Source organism: Sus scrofa, chromosome 13, assembly GCF_054392235.1.
Source record: "Sus scrofa isolate SSC_HxYL_T2T_F1_AM1 chromosome 13, Sscrofa_HxYL_maternal_Yorkshire_Landrace_v2.0, whole genome shotgun sequence".
NCBI classification, from domain to species: domain Eukaryota; kingdom Metazoa; phylum Chordata; class Mammalia; order Artiodactyla; family Suidae; genus Sus; species Sus scrofa.
The window spans coordinates 32,313,061-32,336,461 of NC_139395.1; the positions used below are offsets into that span (position 1 = coordinate 32,313,061).

At 39.6% G+C, this 23,401-nt stretch overlaps 1 protein-coding gene and 2 long non-coding RNA genes across 3 annotated transcripts in view; 2 read left to right on the forward strand and 1 right to left on the reverse strand.

Annotated features, from left to right (window-relative positions):
- Nucleotides 1-595: 595 nt before the first annotated feature.
- STT3B (STT3 oligosaccharyltransferase complex catalytic subunit B) overlaps nucleotides 596-23,401 on the forward strand; it is a 101,804-nt gene continuing 78,998 nt past the window's right edge. The window contains exon 1 of the mRNA XM_003132088.7: nucleotides 596-1,296. Coding sequence (XP_003132136.3) covers nucleotides 986-1,296 — 311 coding nt within the window. The 5' untranslated portion in view covers nucleotides 596-985. The remainder of the gene's footprint in view (nucleotides 1,297-23,401) is intronic.
- On the forward strand, nucleotides 8,071-13,700 carry LOC146397241 (uncharacterized). The gene is made up of 2 exons (XR_014822693.1): nucleotides 8,071-13,164; nucleotides 13,453-13,700. It is a non-coding gene; the product is annotated as an uncharacterized LOC146397241 (long non-coding RNA).
- On the reverse strand, nucleotides 15,309-20,527 carry LOC146397242 (uncharacterized). Its single transcript, XR_014822694.1, has 2 exons — nucleotides 15,777-20,527; nucleotides 15,309-15,503 (listed from the first exon to the last, which is right to left on the reverse strand). It is a non-coding gene; the product is annotated as an uncharacterized LOC146397242 (long non-coding RNA).

The following is a 23,401-nucleotide window of genomic DNA, read 5'->3' on the forward strand; positions in this document are numbered from 1 at the left end:
GGCAGGAGTCTCACTCACCGCGCGAGCGGAGCGCCACCGGTGGCCGAGCCGTGCGTGCCAGACTCACGCGCGGAGCAGCGCGCCTGCGCGTCCGGTCACGTGGTGGGCGCTCCGCACACAGAGTTAAAAGTCACGACCGCTGGGAGCCTGAGAGCGGCCAGCCGGTTGGTGCGGGGCTCTTCGTCTCCTGTAAGCTGGTCCTGACGGAGGCTGCCCCGCTGTCATCGACCACCTCCCGAACCCTGGGCCCGGCTCAATCCCGTGCGACGCGCAGAGCTGCCTAGCATCTCTCCTCGCAGCCAACACAAGAGCGCGAAACCGCGTCTTTCAACTGACAATGAAGCCCTAACCACTCTGCGCGGCAGCTCTGGGCGAATGGGCGCGAGGCTAGGAGGGGGAGGGGAAAACGGTTGGGCCGAGCCCCCGCTCCAGTTCGCACCCCTATTGGCGGGAGCCGCGGTTCTGTTCCCGCCCCCTAACGGACCTGTCGCATTGTGACAGGTGGAAGGGCCAGTTCCTGTTGGGTCGGGGGCGGAGTCAGAGGTAGCCTGAGCTCCGCCCGGACGCTAAGGGGCTCCTCCTCCTGCTCCTCTCCGCGGGGCGGGTGGCGAGTGTGAGGGGAATGTCATTGCCGCTTGGAGCCGTGGTGCCGCCTCCGTCTGCTTCTGTTCTTTCTCTGGCGCCCTCGTCCCGTCGGCTTTCGCCGCTGCCGCAGCTGCACTGGGGATACGGATGGCTAGAGGGGCGCTGGGGCCATCCGAGTTGAGAGAGCGGCGGTCGCAGCCGCGGCTGAGGCGGAGACTCCCCGCCGCCGCCTCCACCCCCCGGCCCCCGGCCTCGCGGCGCTGAGGGCGGGCGCGCGCGGCGCTCTCCCCTCCTCCTGCTCTTTCTTCCTCCTCCTCCTCCTTCGGGTCCCCGCCCAGCACCCCTCGCACCAGGCGGCGGCGGCGGCGGCGCGGAGCGAGACCCGCCGCCGGGGCACAACATGGCGGAGCCCTCGGCCCCGGAGAGCAAGCACAAGTCTTCCCTCAACTCATCCCCGTGGAGCGGCCTCATGGCCCTGGGGAACAGCCGGCACGGCCACCACGGGCCCGGGGCCCAGTGCGCGCACAAGGCGGCGGGCGGCGCGGCGCCGAAGCCGGCCCCCGCGGGGCTGTCCGGGGGGCTGTCGCAGCCGGCTGGCTGGCAGTCGCTGCTCTCCTTCACCATCCTGTTCCTGGCCTGGCTCGCCGGATTCAGCTCGCGCCTGTTCGCTGTCATCCGCTTCGAAAGCATCATCCACGAGTTCGACCCGTGGTAAGTGCCCGCCGCCCTTCCCCCGCCGCGGCCCGCGGGCCCGGGACCAGCGCCTCCCCCGTGCTCCGCCCGGACCGGCCGGGGGACCGCGGGGCCCGAGCTGGGGCGCGCCCCGGCCGGTGGGCGAAGTTCCCCCGAGCGCCCGAGCGGGACCTTGACCCCGGCCGGGCGGCGGACGGAGCCATGCACTGCCGCTTGGCTCGCGGAGTCCCCATCGGCCACGCCGGGCGCCTGGCGGCGGGTTCCCCGCCTCCCCTCCTGCCTCTTTTGCCTGCTTTCAGCTCTTCGGGCGCGTTTTTGGCCGGTTGGGATGGGCTTACCCAGGGGGTGCCCTGTTGCAGTTGGGTCCAGATGTGCAGGACCTCGTCTGCTCAGCCTCGCTCGCTTTTATCGTTTCTCTCGTGGCTCTCGGACAGGAAGGGAAAAAACGAGTGAGTGAAATGTTGGAGGAAAGGAAATCGTATCGCTGAAAGTCATCTGAATGCTGGAGATTCTTACTTATTTAACGTTAAGTATTTTCAGAAGTGGCTTTTTTCAAGGCCCATAAGCGCACTCCGTACTTTATTGGTCCACGAATATCTGAGGTTGCTTTTTAGAGCAGAATCGTCACTCTGTTAGCCAAACTGTCACCCTCAGCATGTTATGCACAATATTTGAAAGCATTGCATTAGTTCCTTTATTGGTTTCTGCGGGAAGGCTAGTGGATAAGAGAACAAACAGGACCGTAGCGATGGGGAGCCCGGGATTGTAACACTAAGTTGCACATGGTATCAGGGACTGACCTAAATGTTTTAGGAAATTAATTACCCCATTAAGAGCCCTAGCTAATTTAGACACTAGACTGGTCTGTGAATTATTTAGGTAGGAAAGTTGCTTTAATTTTTTTTCCAACTTGCCCAACCAGAGTTTTTTTAGTTTCTTGTTTTAATCCGAGTTTATGCTTTTTAAACGAACTTAATTCGTCGTTTTGACCTATCAGCCCAGAGTTAATCTTCCTTATAATTAGACCCAACTAAACTTGAGGGTATTTGTTTTATCATTGAAAATATAATCTTCTTGACAGTTACTAAATATATGGACAGTAGTTGTTTTGGGAAATGAGTTACCCATATATTAAAATACTTTTTGAAGTTCTATTATGGGTAGAAAATTGGTAGTGCATCATCTATTGAACACCAGAGGGGCCCACTCAATTCAATTTAGGTGGATAGTTAACAGCTGTGACATTCTTCCATGAAACATTTTAATTCTATTTTAGAGGTTTGATTTTTTTTTTTTTTTAACTTTGTGTTCCTTGGAATCACAGAAGAAAATAAATTACTCTGAAGTGTATGAACTGGAAAGAGTATTTTTAGTCTTAGCTTTGATACGCATAAGCAAGTTAGATAAAAATGAAATTGGAACCAGAAAATGAAAACTGCTAATGTTTTACTGAACAATGTGAAAAGAGAAAGTTCTGTTTTTTTTCAGACTACAACCACAGAAGTGCATGGTTGACCAAACATCATGGGTAGCAAAAATTGTGAATAATGTTTCCAGAGACTATTATTTTTATAAACAGAAGGCCAAATTATGTTTAGTAGTAACATTGAGGCTAAAATTAAGGATTGCAGAAAAATTCACAATTGAATTATTAGGCCATTGATATTTTTTCCCCTATTTTGAAGGAAGATTTGAAATCTGTATCAAGTCAGCCAAAGGTTTCTACTAAAATTGAGTATTGTAGTCATGAAAATTTTTATCAGGTTGCTTCACAGATAAGATTTTTTTTAATACGGCAAAAAATTAAAAGTTGATTTCTTCTCTAGTTTTAATAATATGCTTGGAGAGCATAATCCTTTTTTACTCACATGAAAATTTGTTTAGTGTATTTTTCTCTGCATAAAAACACCATTTCAGAAACATCTTTTATTAGAGTAACATTTGAATTTTAATTCATATACTCTAAAGGTATATAAACCTAGTCTTAAAGGCCTACTTAATGTAAGTGTTGTGCTTACTGATAGTTTTAATGTTTGTTTTATTATATTCCCAGTTAATGTCTTATTATAGTCCTTGTTAAATGTTTATGTTTTAATAATGGTAGATAATTTTGACCAAATAGGTTTTTATAATAAAAGAATTGTTGTTATCCCTTATTGTGAATGGAAATTTGCCAGTATAAATCCAATATCTAAGTATGTTTAAGGTGACTTAATGAGAAAATTTTCAATCCAAAAAAAAATCCTTACTTTGCTCCTTTGATTTTTCTCTTCATATCTTTTGATGATCTCAGGCATCTTATTCTTAATAATCCATTCTTGTTGAAAGATTTTTTTAAAGGGGGTTAGGTATAGATCACCTGTCATTACTTTGGATTTTAAAAGTGGTTTTCCTTCAAAGCTACTAATAGTACCAAGTCTTTGATTCTACAAACACTCTGGTGTTTTACTATCTTTGGAGTTTCAGATTACAATTTTAACATGTAGTAATGACATGAACCTTTAATAATATTTAAATGTTCCTCTTAGCTTCTGTATCCACACACCAATTTATTATAATCTCTTTTTCATGTCTCTGTTACTGGCTTCACTTCTGAAGTCTTTTTAATGAAAAGTTTATTTTCTCTGCAAATTATTTCTGTAAATTTTAGCATTAGTGCCTAAATTGTGTAAGACTCAAGTTAGCTGCCAAAGGTGACTCATTGTCACAAAGTTGTACTTGTTTTTTAAGTTTGTCACTCAGGTTATTTTATAAATCTTACCAGTTGTTATAAAGGGTGGTATATGATATTAGTAATGTATATTGCATTTTAAAGTACACTGACTTTTGTAGAACTTTGCAGCATTTTTGGTAATGATCTCCTCACCACTTCCCATTAGTGATTTCCTCTCTTTACAGTTGAGTGATCAGACAAGAGGACATAGTTTGAGAATATGTTGTCTGTACTTGGCAAACATTTGGTTGTCCAACTAGTTTAACAGCACCTAATTTTATCTTGTTTTATATGCAAAAGAATATAGTTTCTACTTATTTTTGTTGTAACCATTAATAACTTTATATTCACCCGGTGCATTTCCCATGTTGTTAAATTGTGGTACCTTCTCCCACAGAGGCAATGGAAAAACTCCCTATAAAGGAGAGTTGCCCTTTTTCCTGCTTGAAAAGGTTGTAGTGGGTTCTCCTAGAGCTCTAGAGGGAGACTGCTCTGAGCCTTAGTTTTAGCTACAGTTAGCTGCGAAAGGGCAGCAGACACGTTTTTGCAGGATGGAAGATGGCAATTTAGAGTTGAAACTTGGGGCGCAGTTTTTCATAGAAACTATGGTATAAATAGATAGGTTAATTAATACAAAAACATGCTTTCAAAGGAGTGACAAACCTTTGGAACGTAAGCTGTTTCCTGTACTTTGAGGTCTCCATGTTTTCCTTCACTCTGCAGATGACAAAAAGGCTATTGACCTCCATTCTGAAAGAGACAAAATGGGTAACAAAACCAGTTTTAGAACAGAAATGTCCCTAAAACTTAGAAAGTCACTTTGTGGAATCATTAGCAATGGCTGTCCAGAGGCACTTCAGAACAGTTATACTAACACTGATTTCATTGTAGTTTAAAATTTTTCTAGCCTTGAGGTCTTGACTTCATTCTAAGTTATAAGAACACTTAGGTTGGAGGTACAGGGAGTGCCTTGAGCTGCTGGGTTGGATAATCCGATTGGACCTGCTTCCATTTGAGTTAAGCATGGTGACACCTATATGTAGTAATCACAGGTTTCATGAGGCATGTGACAGATCCTGGGGAAGTTAGGATTTGTCAGCAACAACTTTGGAAGTTTTTCTCTTTAGGGTATTGATTTGTCAAGGGCTAACTTGAGTAAAACTGCCCACCCTCTACTGCCATGAGTAGTTTGCATAAAGACAACATTGGTCATAGACCAAGTAGAAACTTAATTTTATTATAGGCTCAGACCCGGTTGTTATGAATGTAGGGAAACTTACTAGCCTGTGTATACTTAATCTCTGATTTTTATGTTCTCAATAAGTTTTGGGAACAGACTTGTGATTGCCAAAGGGAAGGAGGGAGAGGGATGAACTGGAGGTTTGGGGGTAGTAGATGCAAACTATTGTATTTAGGATTGATAGACACTGAGGTCCTACTGTATAGCACATGGAACTATATCCAGTCTCCTGAGATAAATCATAAAATGGAAAGGAATACACACACACACATATATTTAAGCCACTTTGCTGTACAACAGAAATTGGCACATTATAACTCAACTGTACTTTGATTTTTAAAAATAATTAGTTTCGGGTGCTTTGGGGTATGAGAAACTTAAAAATTCTCTTCATCATAGTATCTTATTATGACTCAGTATGTGCTCTCAGAAATAACAGAAGGATTAATATTCTTGAGTGACCGAATCGGGGTTTTGTCCTCCATTTGTTTACTTTGAAAACAATGCTGTTAGAGCAGTTAACCTGAATTATAAAGTACCCTACAATTCAGCAGATCTGTATATTGCTAAATTGTTATATTATGAAAATTTTCAAGCATGCAGAAAAGTTGAAAGCTTCTTATAATGAACACTTGTACTGAACACCTAGATGCTACAGTTAGTATTTGTTTTCTTTATTGTATCTGTGTCCATTATTGCATTTAACCCTGCTTGCAGGGTACTGATAGTGCACGGTTGGTTGACTGTAATGTGAAGAATGTCATCTTTGTTCCTCAACTCGATGGTAAAGAGGAGCTCTTGTTTCTGCATAGCATTTTGCTATAAAACTTGACTATAATGAGTATAAATACTATTTATATATCATCCTCAGTTGAACTGCAGGGTAGAATCAGATCCAGTCCTTCTAGGTGTGGGTTAGTCACTTATCACAGTGCATCATACATCAGCACATTAGCCCAAGTCTGTTAAATGACTTTTGAAACTGATGTCTCAGGAGAAACTCACAAGTTGTTAGAAAGGTATTGATGTTGGTTTTATTAGATTTAGTTTATGCAGAAGTCTTAAACTCTTTTGAATCATTAGAAGCCTTTATTGGTCAGTCTGTTGCTTACTCCAAGTCTTATCCATGCTCTTTTGTTGCCATGTTTTATCAAGATGTAATACTTAATTTAGTTTTATGTAAGATTGCAAAAGTGCCTTGTCGATCCCTCCAATAAATAGGAAGAAAAGAGAACATATTTAAAATAAGACCCACAACTATAATATATGGGCCAAAGTAATACTGTTGAAAAGGGAAAACATGTAAATGGTTAACCTGCTACTCCATCGTCACCCTTTATTTGCTTTACCTTATTCTGGTAGACCTTTTTTGTTTGTTTGTTTTTAAACCTCTTACTCTTTTCTGGGAAGGTTTCTGTGGTCCTTACTTTCCTACTCTGACCATGAATAATTTCTTGGGATTTTGGGATTAAAAAAAAGTGGCAACACCATAAGATTTTTTTTTTAAATGTTTGTTAGGTAAGGGTAAGGGTTGGAAGAAATAGTAGCCACTGCTAGAGGCTCTTTTATTTTAAGAAAATGTAAGTTAGCTGGCATTTGTAGACTTAACAGGAAACCTTGCTACTATGTGGAGTTTCATTTTTTGGGAAAATTGCTTTCATAGTTTTAAATGAAAATCGTTTAAACATATTTTGGAATATGACCTGTGCATAGGTTGGTGAATGTCTTTTGCGTTGGTCAAGTTTGTACTATTTTTTGAAAAACAAATTTCTAGAAAATTGTGACTGGTGCACTAAGTTGACCATATCATCTGTGACTTTTTTTCTTTTTTTCTTTTTTTTTTTGGAAATTTGTAATGCAGGATAACTTTAATGTGTGTTCTAAAAAGTAGTAGATGCTTAGTTTTTACATTGTGTCATAACTTGATTTCAGATGTAGAATTGGAGAGATAAGGTAACATCTTTTATTTTTGTAGATAGAAGAAATTGCAATTCAGTATTCTTCTCAAGGATTGAGCAGTGCAGGTCTATCTGTTCTCCAAAATCTATGTCCTTTTTGTTGCATCCTTTGCCTCCAAGGCAGACTTAAATGAAAGTGTCCTCCATTTAATTTATGTTTTAAAATCAGCTGCCCTGATATAAGCCTTCGTATGTTGGCCTATCACAATACCTAGGCGCAGTCCTGGCTCTAGCTGACTGTATTCACTAGTTGGATGATGGCTCCTTACTTTGTTTTGATATAGAGAAGAGAGAAGAGTTGTTGATGGCATTAAGTTCTTGTACCTGAATGACTATGAATTTTCAGAGAGGGGGTTTTAAGGGTATAGCTGAATGAGAGGAAAAGATGATTGAATCCAAGTGATTTCATTTATTTTTTCTTTTTCTTTTTATTTGTTTTGTTGTTTTCATTTAGATTTGTCTGTAAAAAGTTCAGAGTAATGCGATTGGAGATATTAAGCCATTCCAGTTAAGGAAATTATGGGGTGCAAGCTAAACTCTCAGAGTAGACTCAGAATTCTATAGTCTAAAGAACTTTAGAGTTTATGTTGGTTGGCTTGTCTTGTTTTCTGGGCATAGAAGCTGATTACCAGAGGGGTGAACTGCTTTTACTAAGGTAGAACACTGTGGCTTGGCTAGATGGCATTTTTATTTTCTTCGCACCTGTGTTTGTATTAGAGGAAGTTTTTTGAGAAGTTGTTTGAAAATTGTTACTTCAGATGAAAGGAAGTTAGTTTCTTTTTTTTTTTCTTTTTCTTTTTCTTTTTTTTTTTTTTTTGTCTTTTGTCTTTTTGTTGTTGTTGTTGCTGCTATTTCTTGGGCCACTCCCGTGGCATATGGAGGTTCCCAGGCTAGGGGTTGAATCAGAGCTGTAGCCACCGGCCTACGCCAGAGACACAGCAACTCAGGATCCGAGCCGCGTCTGCAACCTACACCACAGCTCATGGCAACGCCGGATCCTTAACCCACTGAGCAAGGGCAGGGACCGAACCCGCAACCTCATGGTTCCTAGTTGGATTCGTTAACCACTGCGCCACGACGGGAACTCCAGGAAGTTAGTTTCTAATATTCACTTTAAATTGATGATATGGGAGATGTTGACAATTCACATTAAGCTATAAAAACAGCATTTTGTGAAGTTTGACTTTAGAAGTAGTGATTTAAAAATTGTCAGTTATCTGTAATTTCCCTAATAGTTTCCATAGTTGAACTATTCAAACTTATATTTTTTTAACTTTTTTCTTCATTGCCAGGTAGTTAAAGATTTTTTTTTTTTTTCACACTCTGGGTGTTCTTTTCTTTAGTGATATCTAGCAATCTCTCCAACCTATAAGTGACTTTATGAATTTGGTTTTTGAACTTAAATTATCCCTTTCTCTCCCTCTTTCTCCATAGATAGGTGGATAGATAATATTACAGCATATACCGTTTTCCATTACGGTTTTGAAAATTAAAATATAGTAATTCATAATAAATTTCTGAAGTTTTCTAGTATATGCACTGCAGAATTGTTTATTGCTGACCAAATGAGCATGAGTATAGTTGACAAAAAGAATCATGGCTGGAAACTCACTTGTGACCACCATGCCTATTCTTTTTTTTTTTTGTACAAATTGAGGTATAATTGACATATAACATTAGTTTCAGATGTACAACATAATGATTTGATACTTGTATGCATTTTTTGTAAGAATTTGTAAACCGTAAGTTTTTCAAAGTCTAAGTCTGTTTCTGGTCTGCATATAAGTTCATTTATATCCCTTTTTTAGATTCCATATATATATACATTTGAAATGATCATCACAGTATAACATTCATCACATTACATAGTTACCAAAAAATTTTCTTGCCACGAGAACTTTTTAGATCTACTCTCTTAGTGGTTCATGTCTGCCCTTAAAATACCAGTTAAGTTCTGTAAAAGAGAATACATCCTATTTAGGAAGGTTTTATTTGTTAAACTAAACTATTAGACTTGTGTAATCCACAGGAAAAATAAGAGAATACAGAATAATAGGCAGTACTCTTGTTTTTGAGATACTCTTTGAATATGTCTTAAATAGTTAACTAAACAAGAGAAATGTGTTCTACAAAGGATTTTTATTGTCATCCACTTGCTCAGTTTCAGTCTTTAAAAATTTTTTCTTTTATGATGAATTATGACATATTCTGAAAAGTATATAAACCTAATGTACATTGTAATGACTAATTGCAAAATAAACACCCATGTGACCATCACCCAGATGATCAAGAACATTGCCACCACCTCACAATTCTTTGTGTGTGCTTTCTCAGTACCCACCCCCAACACATACTTTTATAGTAATTACGTCCTTGCTTTTCCTTATAGGTAGTATAATTCTGAATACATTCCAAAATAATATAATTTAGTTTTGCCTATTTTAAATGTTTAGAAAAATACACTTGTGGCTTTTATGTCTTGCTTTTTTTGCTCATCATTGTTTTTAAGATTCATCTTCATTGATCAAAGGGTTGTTGAGAGTTTGTGGGTGATAAGATTTAGCAATAATTTGATTAACTAGGCTTCTTGCCCACCTGAAGAGGTGGCCTAATCTTTTGCAGCAGGAGGTACCCATAAGAAAGAAAAGGCAGGCATCCTCTTCAAAAATTAGCTCATGACTGAACTCTTGAGCTGGATTCAACTTTGTCTCTAGATAAGTTTTTTAAAAGGTAGTAATTGGCCAGAGATTTAATCTTTGAACAAACACTGAGACTATAAAGAAGAGAGGATGGGGGAGAAAATACCACTGTCTTTCAAGAGACAAATAATAATCAGATAAATGCAAAATTACTGTGGCTTTTGCCAACTGTTGTTCATTTTAAAGTGTATACATTGACATTTACATAAGGAAAGGAGTTGCTATACTTAGTTCTTAAAAGAAGGAAAGAGAATGTTGAAAGGGGATATGAACTGTAGGAATTTAAGGAAAACCCTAAGAAGGGACTGTTTAAGGTATTGGTATTTTTGTAGAGGATTGCTGACCCTGGGCTGTGTGTGATTTTGTTTGTATAGGTGTCATAGGTATTGAATAGCTTTATTTTCATGTTGCTTTCTTCCAGTCTTGCATGGCCACCACTTTTATTCTTTTCCCATTTTGTTACCAACCTGGGTTCTTGGGCTGTTGTTTGTTTTTTTTTGTTTGTTGTTGTTGTTTTGCTTTTTAGGCTTGCACTTATGGCATGTAGAGGTTCCCAGGCCAGGGGTTCAATCAGAGCTGCAGCTGCCAGCCTACACCCCAGCCACAGCAACGTCAGATCCAAGCCACGTCTGCGACCCACGTGATAGTTCATGGCAATGCCAGATCCATAACCCACTGAGCAAGGCCAGGTATCGAACCTGTAACCTTAAGGTTCCCATTCGGATTCGTTTCCGCTGCGCGTGACGGGAACTCCTTGAGCTCTTTAATCAATATAAATTGATAAGAGGCCACATGAGGAATTCCGGCTGCTACACCGAGGGGTCGAGAACAAGTAACAGGTTCCCTTGCTTGTTTGCTCAGTTGCAAGCACTGCAGTAAAGGCTCCCAAGTCTCAGCCTGTCTCAATATCTTTCTTTTATTGATTTATTAGATAGTGTTCGAAAAGAATGGGAAAAGTGTGATTGTAGTAGGATCCTTTAAGTAGGATCCTGTCTTTAGGGGATAAAAAGTTTTATTTGGAGAATGGTAAAGAAAAGGTCATTGATCTTTATGTAGGAACTTGGAATCTACTTGGGTGTGAGAATTTGTCATTAAGTGTTAGCAAGTGATTTAAGGATAGTCTTAGAAACACGATTCCAGCTTTCGCGCTTTTAACTAGAAAGCAGTTCTTAAGTGAAACAGTAAACATGAATGTTTCTAGTGCATTTCTGTTTATTGGTCGCAATGATTTTGATCAACTTTGATATTTTTCTGCTTTGTGTTACTGTGGAACCCATGCTACTTGAATGGATAACAGTTGATTTCATTTGTATTTGTGAACAGATAAAGAGCTGTATAGTTAATTCATTATTAGTTGAAGAATAAATCTAGGACTGTCTTCAAATTTCCCATTTAGTCAACCGATTTTTTTGTTTGTTTTTTGTTAGGGTCACACCTGAGGCATATGGAAGTTTCCAGCCTACACCACAGCCACAGCCAGGTGGGATCTGAGCCTCGTCTGCCACCCACACCACAGCTCATGGCAATGCCGGATACTTAACCCACTGAGAGGCCAGGAATCAAACCCACAACCACATGGATACTAGAGATTCATCTCCACTGTGCTACAATGGGAGCTCCTAATCAATTGACATTTCTGCAGAATTCAGACTTAAAATTTGAAGCAAGTATCATAAGGAACATGTCTTTATTATGCTTCCTTCCCTAAATCCCATGTAATACATGCCACCCTAATGATTTAAGCTAGTATTATTCCTCTTGTGAATTCTCCAGGGAAATAGGGATAATTTTCTGAAATGTATTAATAACTGTTAGGAAACATGCCCAACATACCTCTTTGAGAAATAACAATCTGGTATAGTTTATCTGCTTTGTGTGAGAGGTATAGGTACAAGTTGTATCAATCCCAGTACAAAGCAGACTTACTTCAGTTAAATTTTGTTTATGACTGTTCATTTAAATAGATCAGAGCCTTTTTGAAGATTTTAAACACCTGTAATGTAAAAACCCTCAGGAGATTGAAGTTGTTACTTGTCCTCTGCCTGAATTGTCAGGTTACTACTATGGTGATACAGTGTTCATTTCCCCCTCTACTGAATAATGATAATAATTTATTATTACTGTTATTGAAACCACACAATGCATTTTGGGACTCAGTACGTTCTTCTGTCTCAGCACAGAAAGAATTCAGCAAAAGGCAGAGTGATAGGTAAGGAAAGAGTTGATTAGAATAGGACACTCCTGAGGTTTATATGCAGGCTGGTGGGCAAGGGCATGCTTTGCCTAGAAAACCTAGTGGGTTACTGTTTTGTAATCAGAGGAGAAGTGGGGAAGGGAAGTACACCACCTTTTTCCTTATTTTTGAGTAGACTTTAAACTCCATCATGTCCTTACATGCTTAAATTGGGACTGTCATGGCACAGTAGAAATGAGCAAAAAGGATGTAACATATACTAAAACAGGCTACATCATTTCAGGGTTTAGTATAAGGTTACCTTTTTCTATGTCTTTGTTTTTAGTGTGTGAGGAGAAGCCAAGTCCTGGAAATCATTAATTTATTAACCTCACTGGGCTGGGTGTGGGTCCCATTCCATCATTATTCTATTGTTTTGGGGTATGTCTTGTTCTTCTGTTACATGATTTTGTTGCTTTGCAAGCCTGAGTTTTTAAGTGATCATTAACTTTGCAGGGTCTCTCATATATTTCTCTACTTATAATCCCCTAGTGGGATTAACTATGTAATTACCAACTTTGGCTCTTTATTCTGTCCCTGTCATTATTACAGAGAGACAAACAGAAGATCCTTTAGGGTAAGAATATTGTTTCTAATCTTCCTAGAATAGCTGCAGTGTATTGGGACCATAATGAGTGTTCAGTTTATATAAACACAGATCCTTTATCCTTTTTTTTTTTTTTTTTTAGCTTTTTAGGGCCGCACCTGAGTCATATGGAAGTTCCCAGGCTAGGGGTAGAATTGGAGCTGCAGGTGCTGACCTACACCACAGCTCACAGCAAAGCCATATCCTTAACCCACTGTGAGTGAGACCAGGGATGGAACCCACATCGTCACAGACACTATGTTAGGTTCTTAACCTATGGAATCTGATGCTCTCTCCAGGTTCAACTAATAGTGTCAGTTGAATTGTGAGACACCTAGCTAGTGTCAGAAAATTGCTTGCTGGTGGAAAAACATCCCTGTCTCACACTGAAACACACACAAGAATTGCTATGGTGAACCATTTAGTATTGAACATCATAATATCGCTCTCAATAAAGGTGTCTTTTTTGTCTTTTTGGTTGTTGTTGTTGTTATTGTTTCTATTTTTTGGGCCGCTCCCGCGGCATATGGAGGTTCCCAGGCTAGGGGTTGAATCGGAGCTGTAGCCACCGGCCTATGCCAGAGCCACAGCAACGCGCGGGATCCGAGCCGCGTCTGCAACCTACACCACAGCTCATGGCAACGCCGGATCTTTAACCCACTGAGCAAGGGCAGGGACCGAACCCGCAACCTCATGGTTCCTAGTTGGATTCGTTAACCACTGCGCCACGACGGGAACTCCAAAGGTGTCATTTTAATCTTAAGGAAAGTTGATAAAGGAGGTGATAGTGCTTATAGAAGTGATTTATATGAGTTTCAGTGATTGCCATCAGCAGTTGGGAGATGGCTAGTTGAATGGGTGGATACCTTAGGAAGAACTTAAAGGGAAGGAGGTTGTAGTTAAACAAGTATTTTTTCAAACGACAAACAACTGTTAGATCAGAGTTCTCTCGGGAGTTTTAACTCACCAGTTAAGGAATATTGAATAAGAAAAGACAGACTAGTGAGTATCTAAAAACCATATGAATGATAAAAGTTTCAGTGCTGTTATCTTTTGTGATGATAAATGAAAAAAGACATTGGCAATGGAAGTAAAATTCATAATCTGGCATTTTATTTAAACTTGAGAATAGTATCGATGTGGAAGAATGAAAATGATCTTTGTATGCACAGAAACTACTTAAAACATGATAAATCCATACAAATGATGAGTTCGAGTGGGGTTGGATTAAGGATCCATTTGGTTTCTTGGCTCTTAACTTTATATTATAGGTAATTAGTATGAAAATTAAGCAACACTTAAGGAAGCCATCACAGCTCTGACTGATCTTTAAACTTTACAATAAGAGGTTAAAGGATACTAAATAAAAATACTCATTGGTGATGAAATAAGTTGTTTATCTCCATTAAAGTGTCTGGAATGGAAACAGTTTTGTCTATGTCTAATCATTTGGGGGCGGGGGTCATGATAGAAAGTCTTTGTTGCTTTTAGGGATGATCTGGCGTTGCCAGGAGCTGTGGTGTAGGTCACAGACTCAGCTCAAATCTGGCGTGGCTGTGACTATGGTGTAGGCCGGCAGCTGTAGCTCTGATTCAGCTCCTAGCCTGGGAACTTCCATATGCCATGGGTGTGGCCCTAAACAGCCCCCCCCCCCCAAAAAAAGAAAGACTTTATCTTCTTTTACTATGGATTGACCTCTAACAAAATGACTGATCATGTGTTTAATGATACTATCATTCCATGTAAATATATTAATATTCCTGTGACTCCTAATGTGCTGTAATGATCTCAAAACGTTTTTCCTTAAAAATGTGTGCTTTTTTAAAAAAGCCTTTATCCATCAGTTTGCCCTTAAAAAATGTTACATGGTGTTCCTATTGTGGCACAGAAGAAATGAATCCGACACCAGTATATACATAAGGACTCCTGTTTGATCCCTGGCCTTGCTTGGTGGGACCGAATCTGGCGTTGATGTGAGCTGCAGTGTAGGTCAAAGACACGGATCAGATCCTGTGTTGTGGTGTAGGCCGGCAGCTGCAGCTCTGGAGTCTTGATCCTTTCTGCCATCTTTCCTGCAGAGAAGTGAGCAACTTTAGGGGAGGACTCTCCCAATACCCATGGGCAGTTCTGAGGTGCTGAATAGGCACCTCCAGCCAAAAAGTCCTTGCTATCAGACATTCTGGAACTTACAGATTCACCATGGGAGTATCTGGTAATTCTTGGAAAACCAAGAACTTGTTGATTACAGAGACAGGGGTATCTAGCATCAGATGAAGGATTACAAACTGACCCTGGCCTGGGAACTTGCATATACCTGTGGCCCTGAAAAGCAAGCAAACAAAAATCTGTTACAGTGGACAGGGTTTGTTAAATATATTGACAATTAAAATATTGCATATGTTCTTAAATTTGAAAACTTAATAAACTTGCTTCATGGAAGTTTAATTTTAATCCTAGTATCACTTTTACTCTAGGCTACATCTAAAGAAAACTTTTTATTTTAATAGCCTAAGCAACTTTCTGACATTTAAAAGGAACAAGATAATGAAACAATGTGCAGTAGATGAAATGTAATTTTTTTCTTTTCTTGAGCTGCTCCTGCGGCATATGGAGGTTCCCAGGCTAGGGGCCCAGTCAGAGCTATAGCCACTGGCCTACACCAGAGCCAGCAACGCAGGATCCGAGCCGCGTCTGCGACCCACACCACAGCTCATGGCAACGCCAGATCCTTAACCCACTGATCAAGGCCAGGGATCGAACCTGCAACTTCATGTTCCTAGTCGGATTCGTTAACCACTGCGCTACCACAGGAACTCCATGAAATGTAATTTTTTTTTTTTTTTTTGGGCCGCTATTTCTTGGGCTGCTCCCGTGGCATACGGAGGTTCCCAGGCTAGGGGTTGAATCGGAGCTGTAGCTGCCGGCCTACGCCAGAGCCAGCAACGCGGGATCCGAGCTGCGTTTGCAACCTACACCACAGCTCATGGCAACGCCGGATCCTTAACCCACTGAGCAAGGGCAGGGACCGAACCCGCAACCTCATGGTTCCTGGTCGGATTCGTTAACCACTGCGCCACGACAGGAACTCCATGAAATGTAATCTTAATCTTACTTTGTTCAAAGAAGAAAAGTGAGCTTGAGGAGCAACTAAAATCTAAGTAAGGATATTTTTTTGGAGGTTGTAGAAATGAGCCGTTACTTCATTAGAACAGGAGACCTTTTCTCCAGTTTAAGATACTTTGTTTTGGTTGTTAAAATAATTTATCAAACTGAAAAAAGAAAAAGGTTTTCCTTCTGAAGTAAAAAATCATTTTAGACTTTTAAAGAGTTTATAGAGAAACTATTGAATGTGAAATGCGGCATAATGTTACAAATACTTTTTTTTTTTGTAAATCAGTCTATTGAGACTATAACTTGCATATGAAAGAATGTATATACCCATATGTATATTTATGAACATAGTGATAAACACCAGTAAAACCCCTGTCCAGCTATAGAACTAGAACACTACCAGCTTCTCATCTATCCATGTTCCTTCTGTAGCCTGTGCCCTTGGTTTTCCTCTTAGCCCTAGGAAACCATTATCCTGAGTTTTATTTAACATTTACTTTGTCATAGTAAAAAAAAAAAAAAGCTCATGCTAAGTTTTGCTTTGTTTGGTGCTTTAAAAAAATAGTATTATCCTATATATAATCTTCTCTGACTTGAATTTATTCATTTTCTAATTGAAACTTTGGGTTTCCTGTTTTTTTGCTTTTATGAATAATGCTACTATGAACATTAAAAACTAACATTTTCTAATGCATATGTATACATTTTTACTTCATATACCTGGGAATTTTGTCATAATATGTTTCAATTATTTATGAAAATATAATATACCATCCAAAACTTAGTGAAAAACAGTTTTTCATTATTTTGCAGTCTGTGTGTTGAGTCGGGGAGGGGGAGTTCTTCCGCTTCTTGGTATCAGCTGTGGGGCTGGATGATTACAGTCATCCAGAGGCTCAACTGTTAGAAGTCAGCTGGAGCTAGGATGGCTGAGATGCAGACAGCTTAGAGTCTTGATTGGGAGCTCACCTGGGTTTTTGGCTCCTTCATGTGGCTGTTAGGGCTGCCTCACAGCATGGTATCTGGGTTCTAAGAAAGAGTGTTTTGAGAGAGAGGAAGTTGTCCGATCAGTCTGAGTCAAGGGAGAAGATGCATATATAGGGACTGAATTGTTTCAGGCTCTCTTTGGAGACTGGCTACCACAGTGTATCATTTCTGTCGCCTCTCTTGTGAAATACTTGCTTATATCTTTGGTCAGTTGTTTTTATTGGGCTGTTTTGTGTTTTGGTGTTGGGCGGGGAGTGATAATAAATCTAAGTTAAATTTGTTGCAAATCTTACTGCATTTTGTGGCTTATTGATCCTTAAGTAATCCTGTGAGATAGATATTTTATTATCCCCATTTTACAGATAAGAAGTCAGTACTGCTTAGTGTATTAAGAGATTAGGCCTCGAAGTCACTCCGCCTCAGAAGATACAGACAATAGCGTATGCAGACATGTGAAATGGTCTGTCACTTCTATCAATCTACTTGTTACCCGCCCCCCAAAAAAGATTGAGGCTTGGGAAAAGTTACAAGTTTTTTATATTCCTTTATGGTCCGTTATAATGTTTTAGGATAAAAGTGAGGTTTTTGTTATGTGATGTCAGAGTGATGGAGCTAGACTCAGTACTTTTCGATCCAAGTTCTCTAGTCGTGCTGGCCTTCCCCAGCCCTATCGTTTTTTTCCTCTAAATTATTCACTTGGATCAGTCGGTAAAGATCTGCCAGTACATTTCAAACATGGGTGTTTCTGATAGGCAAACTAGTTCTCTGAGTCTCCCACTTTTGACAGTTTGCTGGAGTCCTTAGAACACAGAAAGGAATAAAGATTTTCTTGACTAACCCTACTTGCAAACTTTATCATGGAAATTAAGATTCTTAAGTTTTGTGGTCAGAATTTTTTTTTAATTACATTAGAAGCTAGGGATTTGCAGCTAATATTCAAATATTTGCCCCGTGTACTTTTAAAAAGAACACTATAGGCATGCATCAAGTGCAGCTGAGTTGCTTAAAACTGAAAATGCTGCAGAGCAATTCTGAATTCTGTAATGCAAGACTGAATAAAACCAAACAACTTTCTCCTGTCTGAACAAAATGCAAAGTATACGGAAATAAACTTGTAGGCACTTCTTCCCAACCCTCAAATTTGGGAAGATTGTACTTTGAAAACAGTTTCTGGTAATTTTAATTCTGTATGTTGAAGACACACAAACCTCAGTATAGCTCTCCAGTGTAAAAGCAATGCTTTAGGCAGCATGACTTAACTTTCATGTCAATTCACATTTCTTGGGTCTAAGATTCAAAGGCAGTAATGAAGATGGTATAGTAGTTGTACTTATTGGAGGGATTCTTTGACACATAATGGAATTCAGAGCATCTTTGGACTTGGACTCAGGAATGTTTTCTACTAGTGATACCAGCCATTGCATGACTGAGCCTCTTATTTTTATTTTTCCCAACTCTGTATTCTTTCACTTCTAGTGACCTGCATGAGAATTAGTTGCCCTTCCTCAAGAAGTAAACTGAAGTGTAACATGTTTGCTCTCATATTGCCATGCTAAGGTATAGGTGTCAGGTAATTTGGCAAAAAGGGTAAAAGTAGAACTAGATTCCACCGGGTTAAGTACACCATTTGTTTAAAAAAAAAGGTGGGGGGAAAGCATTACATCCATTTAAAATTCCAGTGAATGGGAGTTCCCTGGGAGTGCAGCAGATTAAGGATCTGGTGTTGTCACTGCAGTGGCTTGGGTCACTGCTGTGGTGTGGACTTATTCCCTGGCCCAGGAACTTCCACATGCTGCTTGCAAGGCCAAAAAAAAAAAAAAAAAAAAAAAATTCCTTAAATGTATTTGTAACATTTGTAATTCTCAGAGTAAACACATTTTAAGATAGAGTATACCCGAACATGCTAATCTTTGAGGAGTTTATAGAAAATAATAAAATTGCTTTAGATATGTGAAGGATACTAAAGCTTTCATTATAGTTCACTATTTTCCATCACTCTTCTTTGACCCCAGAATGTGGGTCAAAAGGGAGGAGAAAATTGAATCACTTTCCTTTTGTTCTTTCATAACTCCTTGAATATATTTGCTGACATGTTCTGTTTGAAAATGAAGTGATTAAAACTAGGTAAATTGAATTATTTCCCACCCCCACCCCAGAATACAGAATGAACTTTATACCTTAGAAGAGAACATAGAAATTATTTGTTGGAGTGCTTGCCAAAATGTTTCCTGCAGAACATATATCCCAGGAATTGTAGTTCAAAACTAAATAACGTATGGTAATTTAAACAAGGGGAAAAACTGCATATCTCATGCACTTATTTACAATACACATTAGCATGTTAAAGGCAAAGAAGTTCTTGAATATGATATTAATTGTATTTAATATAGTGTTTACCTATTTAGGAACCACCATAGCTTTTTTTATTGTTTTTAGCGCTGAATCCTCAGCATATGAAGTTCCTGGGCCAGGGATTGAATCTGAGCAGCAGCTGTAACCCACGTGTAGCTTTGGCATTACTGGGTCCCTTAACCTACTGTGGTGGACTAGAGATCAAACCTGCGCCTCCACAGTGACTCAAGCTGCTGTAGTCAGATTCTTACCCACTGTGCCACAGTGAGAGCTCCTTTTCTTGAATTAGTGTTCCTTGCAATGCAGTTTAGGAAAGACTGATCTAGTTGCTTTAGATAGATGAGGAATCTAAGGCCTGAGGATGCTAAATGACTTTGTCGGTCATAGAGCTACAACTGGGACTGACAGCCTTGCAGGTTTGAAATCTTTTCATCTTTACTCTTTAGTTACTTCATTGTGAATGTCGAGTATATCCACATTATGATGGGAACATACATATTTTTTCATTAACTGAACAAGTATCTGCTCATTTATACCATCGCCCGATTTGTCTTGGTGACTGTTTTGACATCTTGCTCTTCAGTACTTAATAATTTGTCAGATTTTAACATTGCACTATGGCTTATGAATATGCCCTCCCTTGGTAAGTTGAAACTATCCAGTGATAACTTTTTGGATGAGCAAAACAGTATCATTGGATAGTTACAACTTATTAAATACACTATTTTATATGTGATCCTAGGATTTTTTTCAGATTTTTTTCAATAGCATTAAAACACTTATATCAACTTATTTTGATATAATTTTTGGTGCCAGGTTCTCATCATCATTTCCTTTTTTCCAGGTTATTAAGTGTTCTTTATAAAGCAGAACACACTCCTTTTTCAAGTGGATACTTAGGAAAATTGATAGCTTTCATTGCTAGTCAAGGCAGAAGTTAAGAGTGAGAAGTAAAATAGGGATACGTGTTTGAAAGTAGTTTTGCTGTGTATGTTCTTATGAGATCTAATATCTTTTTGTTTTGTAATGCATCTCACCTTAAGTGGGAAGGTACAGAGAAACTCTGCAGGACATTGCCAGCTTTTGAACAACCCTTGTTCTTTTCCCTGTATTGTTTAGGAGTACAGAAATAGGTTGTTTTTCCATCTGATACATACAGCGTGCTTTCTGCTTGAATCAAAATGACCCATCCATCAACTATAAGAGGCAGGGAATTGAGTTAGAGTAGTCTTAAAACCCTGTCGCAACTGCTTGTTCATAAGTGAGTCGTGTTTTGATGGTGTGGTGTAGTGGTCAGTCTCTGTGGGTCTTTTCAAACTTCAAAATTGACCTAGTAATGATAAAATAGTAAAAAAAAAAAAAAAAAAAAAGACTTCTGTAGTCTTATCTTTAGAAATCCTTTGAAATTTTATTGTTTTATTGCTATTACTTATATGAATCCGCATAATCGTATTAGACTTGAATATATCCTTACATACTACGAGTTTTCACCATTTGTTGTAAAATGGGCCAGGTGTTTCATATGATTATACAGACAATGTTCATATATATATATATAGTAGGATTAGATTTAGATTGTTTTAGTAGTCTTAGTAAATTTTTTTTTTCCTCTCATACCTTTTTAGCATGTTAGTCTGGCATGCTTTTGTTTTTGATCCTACCACTAGATGGCAGGAATAATAAAAGATAAACTGAAATGCCAACTTTAGCTGGTGGCCTTAGCTGCTTTGTACTTTTCCTTTGACATGGTAGGTTTCTATTTACAATAATGCTGCATCTCAAGTATATATGTAATGTAATCTCCTAACTAGGGGGATTTATGTAGATCTAGTACATTGTGTAGCCTGAAGGTTCTTAGTGATAAGGTAAAGAAGAGAAGAAACAGAAAACCTTTTTTTTTTTTTTCTTGTCTTTCTGTCTTTTCTAGGGCTGCACCCATGCCATGTGGAGGTTCCCAGGCTAGGGATCTAATCGGAGCTGTTGCCACCAGCCTACACAAGAGCCACAATCGAATCTGTGACCTACACCACAGCTCATGGCAACGCCAGATCCTTAACCCACTGAACGAGGCCAGGGATCAAACGCGTGACCTCATGGTTCCTAGTCAGGTTTGTTAACCACTGAGCCACGACGGGAACTCCGGAAAACCCTTAATCCTGGATGTAATCATTAGTGTTCTAAAACTTTGGTTTTCACTTTTTATTATCTCTGTGAAATTCTCTTCCTTTGCTTTATTGCTTGATTCTCTTACATTGGCATCCGCACGTGGTCATTTCTATTAGTGGCACTACTCGCCTTCTCATCTACTAACTAGGTGAATACATGTTACCCAGCGAATTTTATAAAATCTTATGCTATACTTTGCAGTAATTGACTTTGTGAATCTTTGCGCAGAATGAATTGTTTTTGAAAGAGCTTGTCTGTTGATAGTCTTTAAATAATAGACTGGAGGATGGAGTGTGTCTAAGGTGGCAGGATGTAGCTTCTGTGATTATGTTACATTATATAAGATTTTGTCTTACTGTCAGACTCATACCAGAGACTCTCCTTGCTGACCTTATGAAGTACTAAGCAACCTTTTTGGAGAAGTCCACATGGCAGGGAACTATGAGGCTCCAAAGAACCACTGGCAAGAAACCAGAGTCCACAAGGAACTGAATTCTACCAGCTACCTAAGTGAGCTCGAAAGTGAATTCTTTCCCTAATTGTGGCTAAATGAGAACCCACCTCCTGGTCTTCGATTGCAGCCTTGTGAGGCCTGAAGCAGGGAATCCATTTAAACTGTGCCTAGACTCCTCCTGATCCATGAAATCATGAGATAATGAATATATATTGTTTTAAGCTTTTTGTTGTGATGTTACAGCACCATAGAAAATGAATACAAATACTCTTGATAAACCTTTCCCATCTCTGGATGTTACCTATTTGCCTGGGCACTGTGGATATAATAGTGTGAACCCAGAGAGAGATGATTTTAGTCTGGTCAGGGGAATAGACTTGAAACAATTAGGAATGACAAATGCTGTGAAGGTGCAAACCACAAGAGCATGTAATAGACTTAATCAAACATACCTCTTTAGGACTTACTCAACTTTTAAAAATACTCTTTTTTAAATGCCCCCTGCCCCCTGCTTCCCTTCTTCCCTCTCTCTCGAGCATATTCTTGCCATTACAAAATCGATAGAGGAGTTCGTGTTGTGGCTCAGCAGTAACAAGCTTGACTAGTATCCATGAAGATGCAGGTTCCATCCCTGGCCTCACCTAGTGGGTTGGGGATCTGGCATTGCTCTGAGCTGGTGGTGTAGGTCACAGGCATTGCTGTAGATGTGGCATATGCTGGCAGCTCCAGTATAGCTCCAGTTAGACCCCTCGCTCTGGAACTTCAAATTGCGTTAGGTAGCACTAAAAAGACAAAAAAAATTTTTTTTTTGGATCTAGCTTTCTTTCTCTTCTTTTTTTTTTTTTTTTTTTTTTTTTTTTGGTCTTTTTTTAGGACTGCACACAATGCATATGGAAGTTCCCAGGATAGGGATCAAATCAGAGCTGCAGCTGCCAGTGTACACCACTGCCACGGCCATGTGGGGTCCGAGCTGCGTCTGTGATCTACACCACAGCTCACAGCAACACCAGATCCTTAACCCACTGAGCAAGGCCAGGAAGCAAACCCAGGTCCTCGTGGATACTAGTCAGGTTTGTTACTGCTGAACCACCATGGGAACTCCACTTTATTTTCTAATTAGCATTATTAAAACTGTCCATGAGAAAAAGAATGTACAGCCTTATTAAATATTGCCTCAACTGGAAACAACTCATCTGTGCTTCAATAGGAAATTGAATCATAGTATTCATAAAATGGAATACTACTCAGCTAGGAAAAAGGAGCAAACTGCTGCTACATGAATACGTCACAGAAACATTCTGTTGTGTGAAAGAAGCCAGACACATATAGAAAGTAAAATATGTGATCCATTTTTATGAAGCCTAAGCACAAACAAAATTAATCTATGATGAAAGAACTCAGAAAGTGGGAGATGGGAGGGGGAAACGACTGAAAAGATAATGTGGGAATTTTCTACAGTGATAGTTTGGGGTGATGGGTATGATTGATAGTATTCATAAAATTGTGAAAACTCATTGAATCAAATATATAGCATGTATATATACATTACATGTTTAATGCATGAAGTTATACTTCAGACTTTAAAAATGAAAAAAAGTCAGATGTCCTTTAGTATCTTATGTGT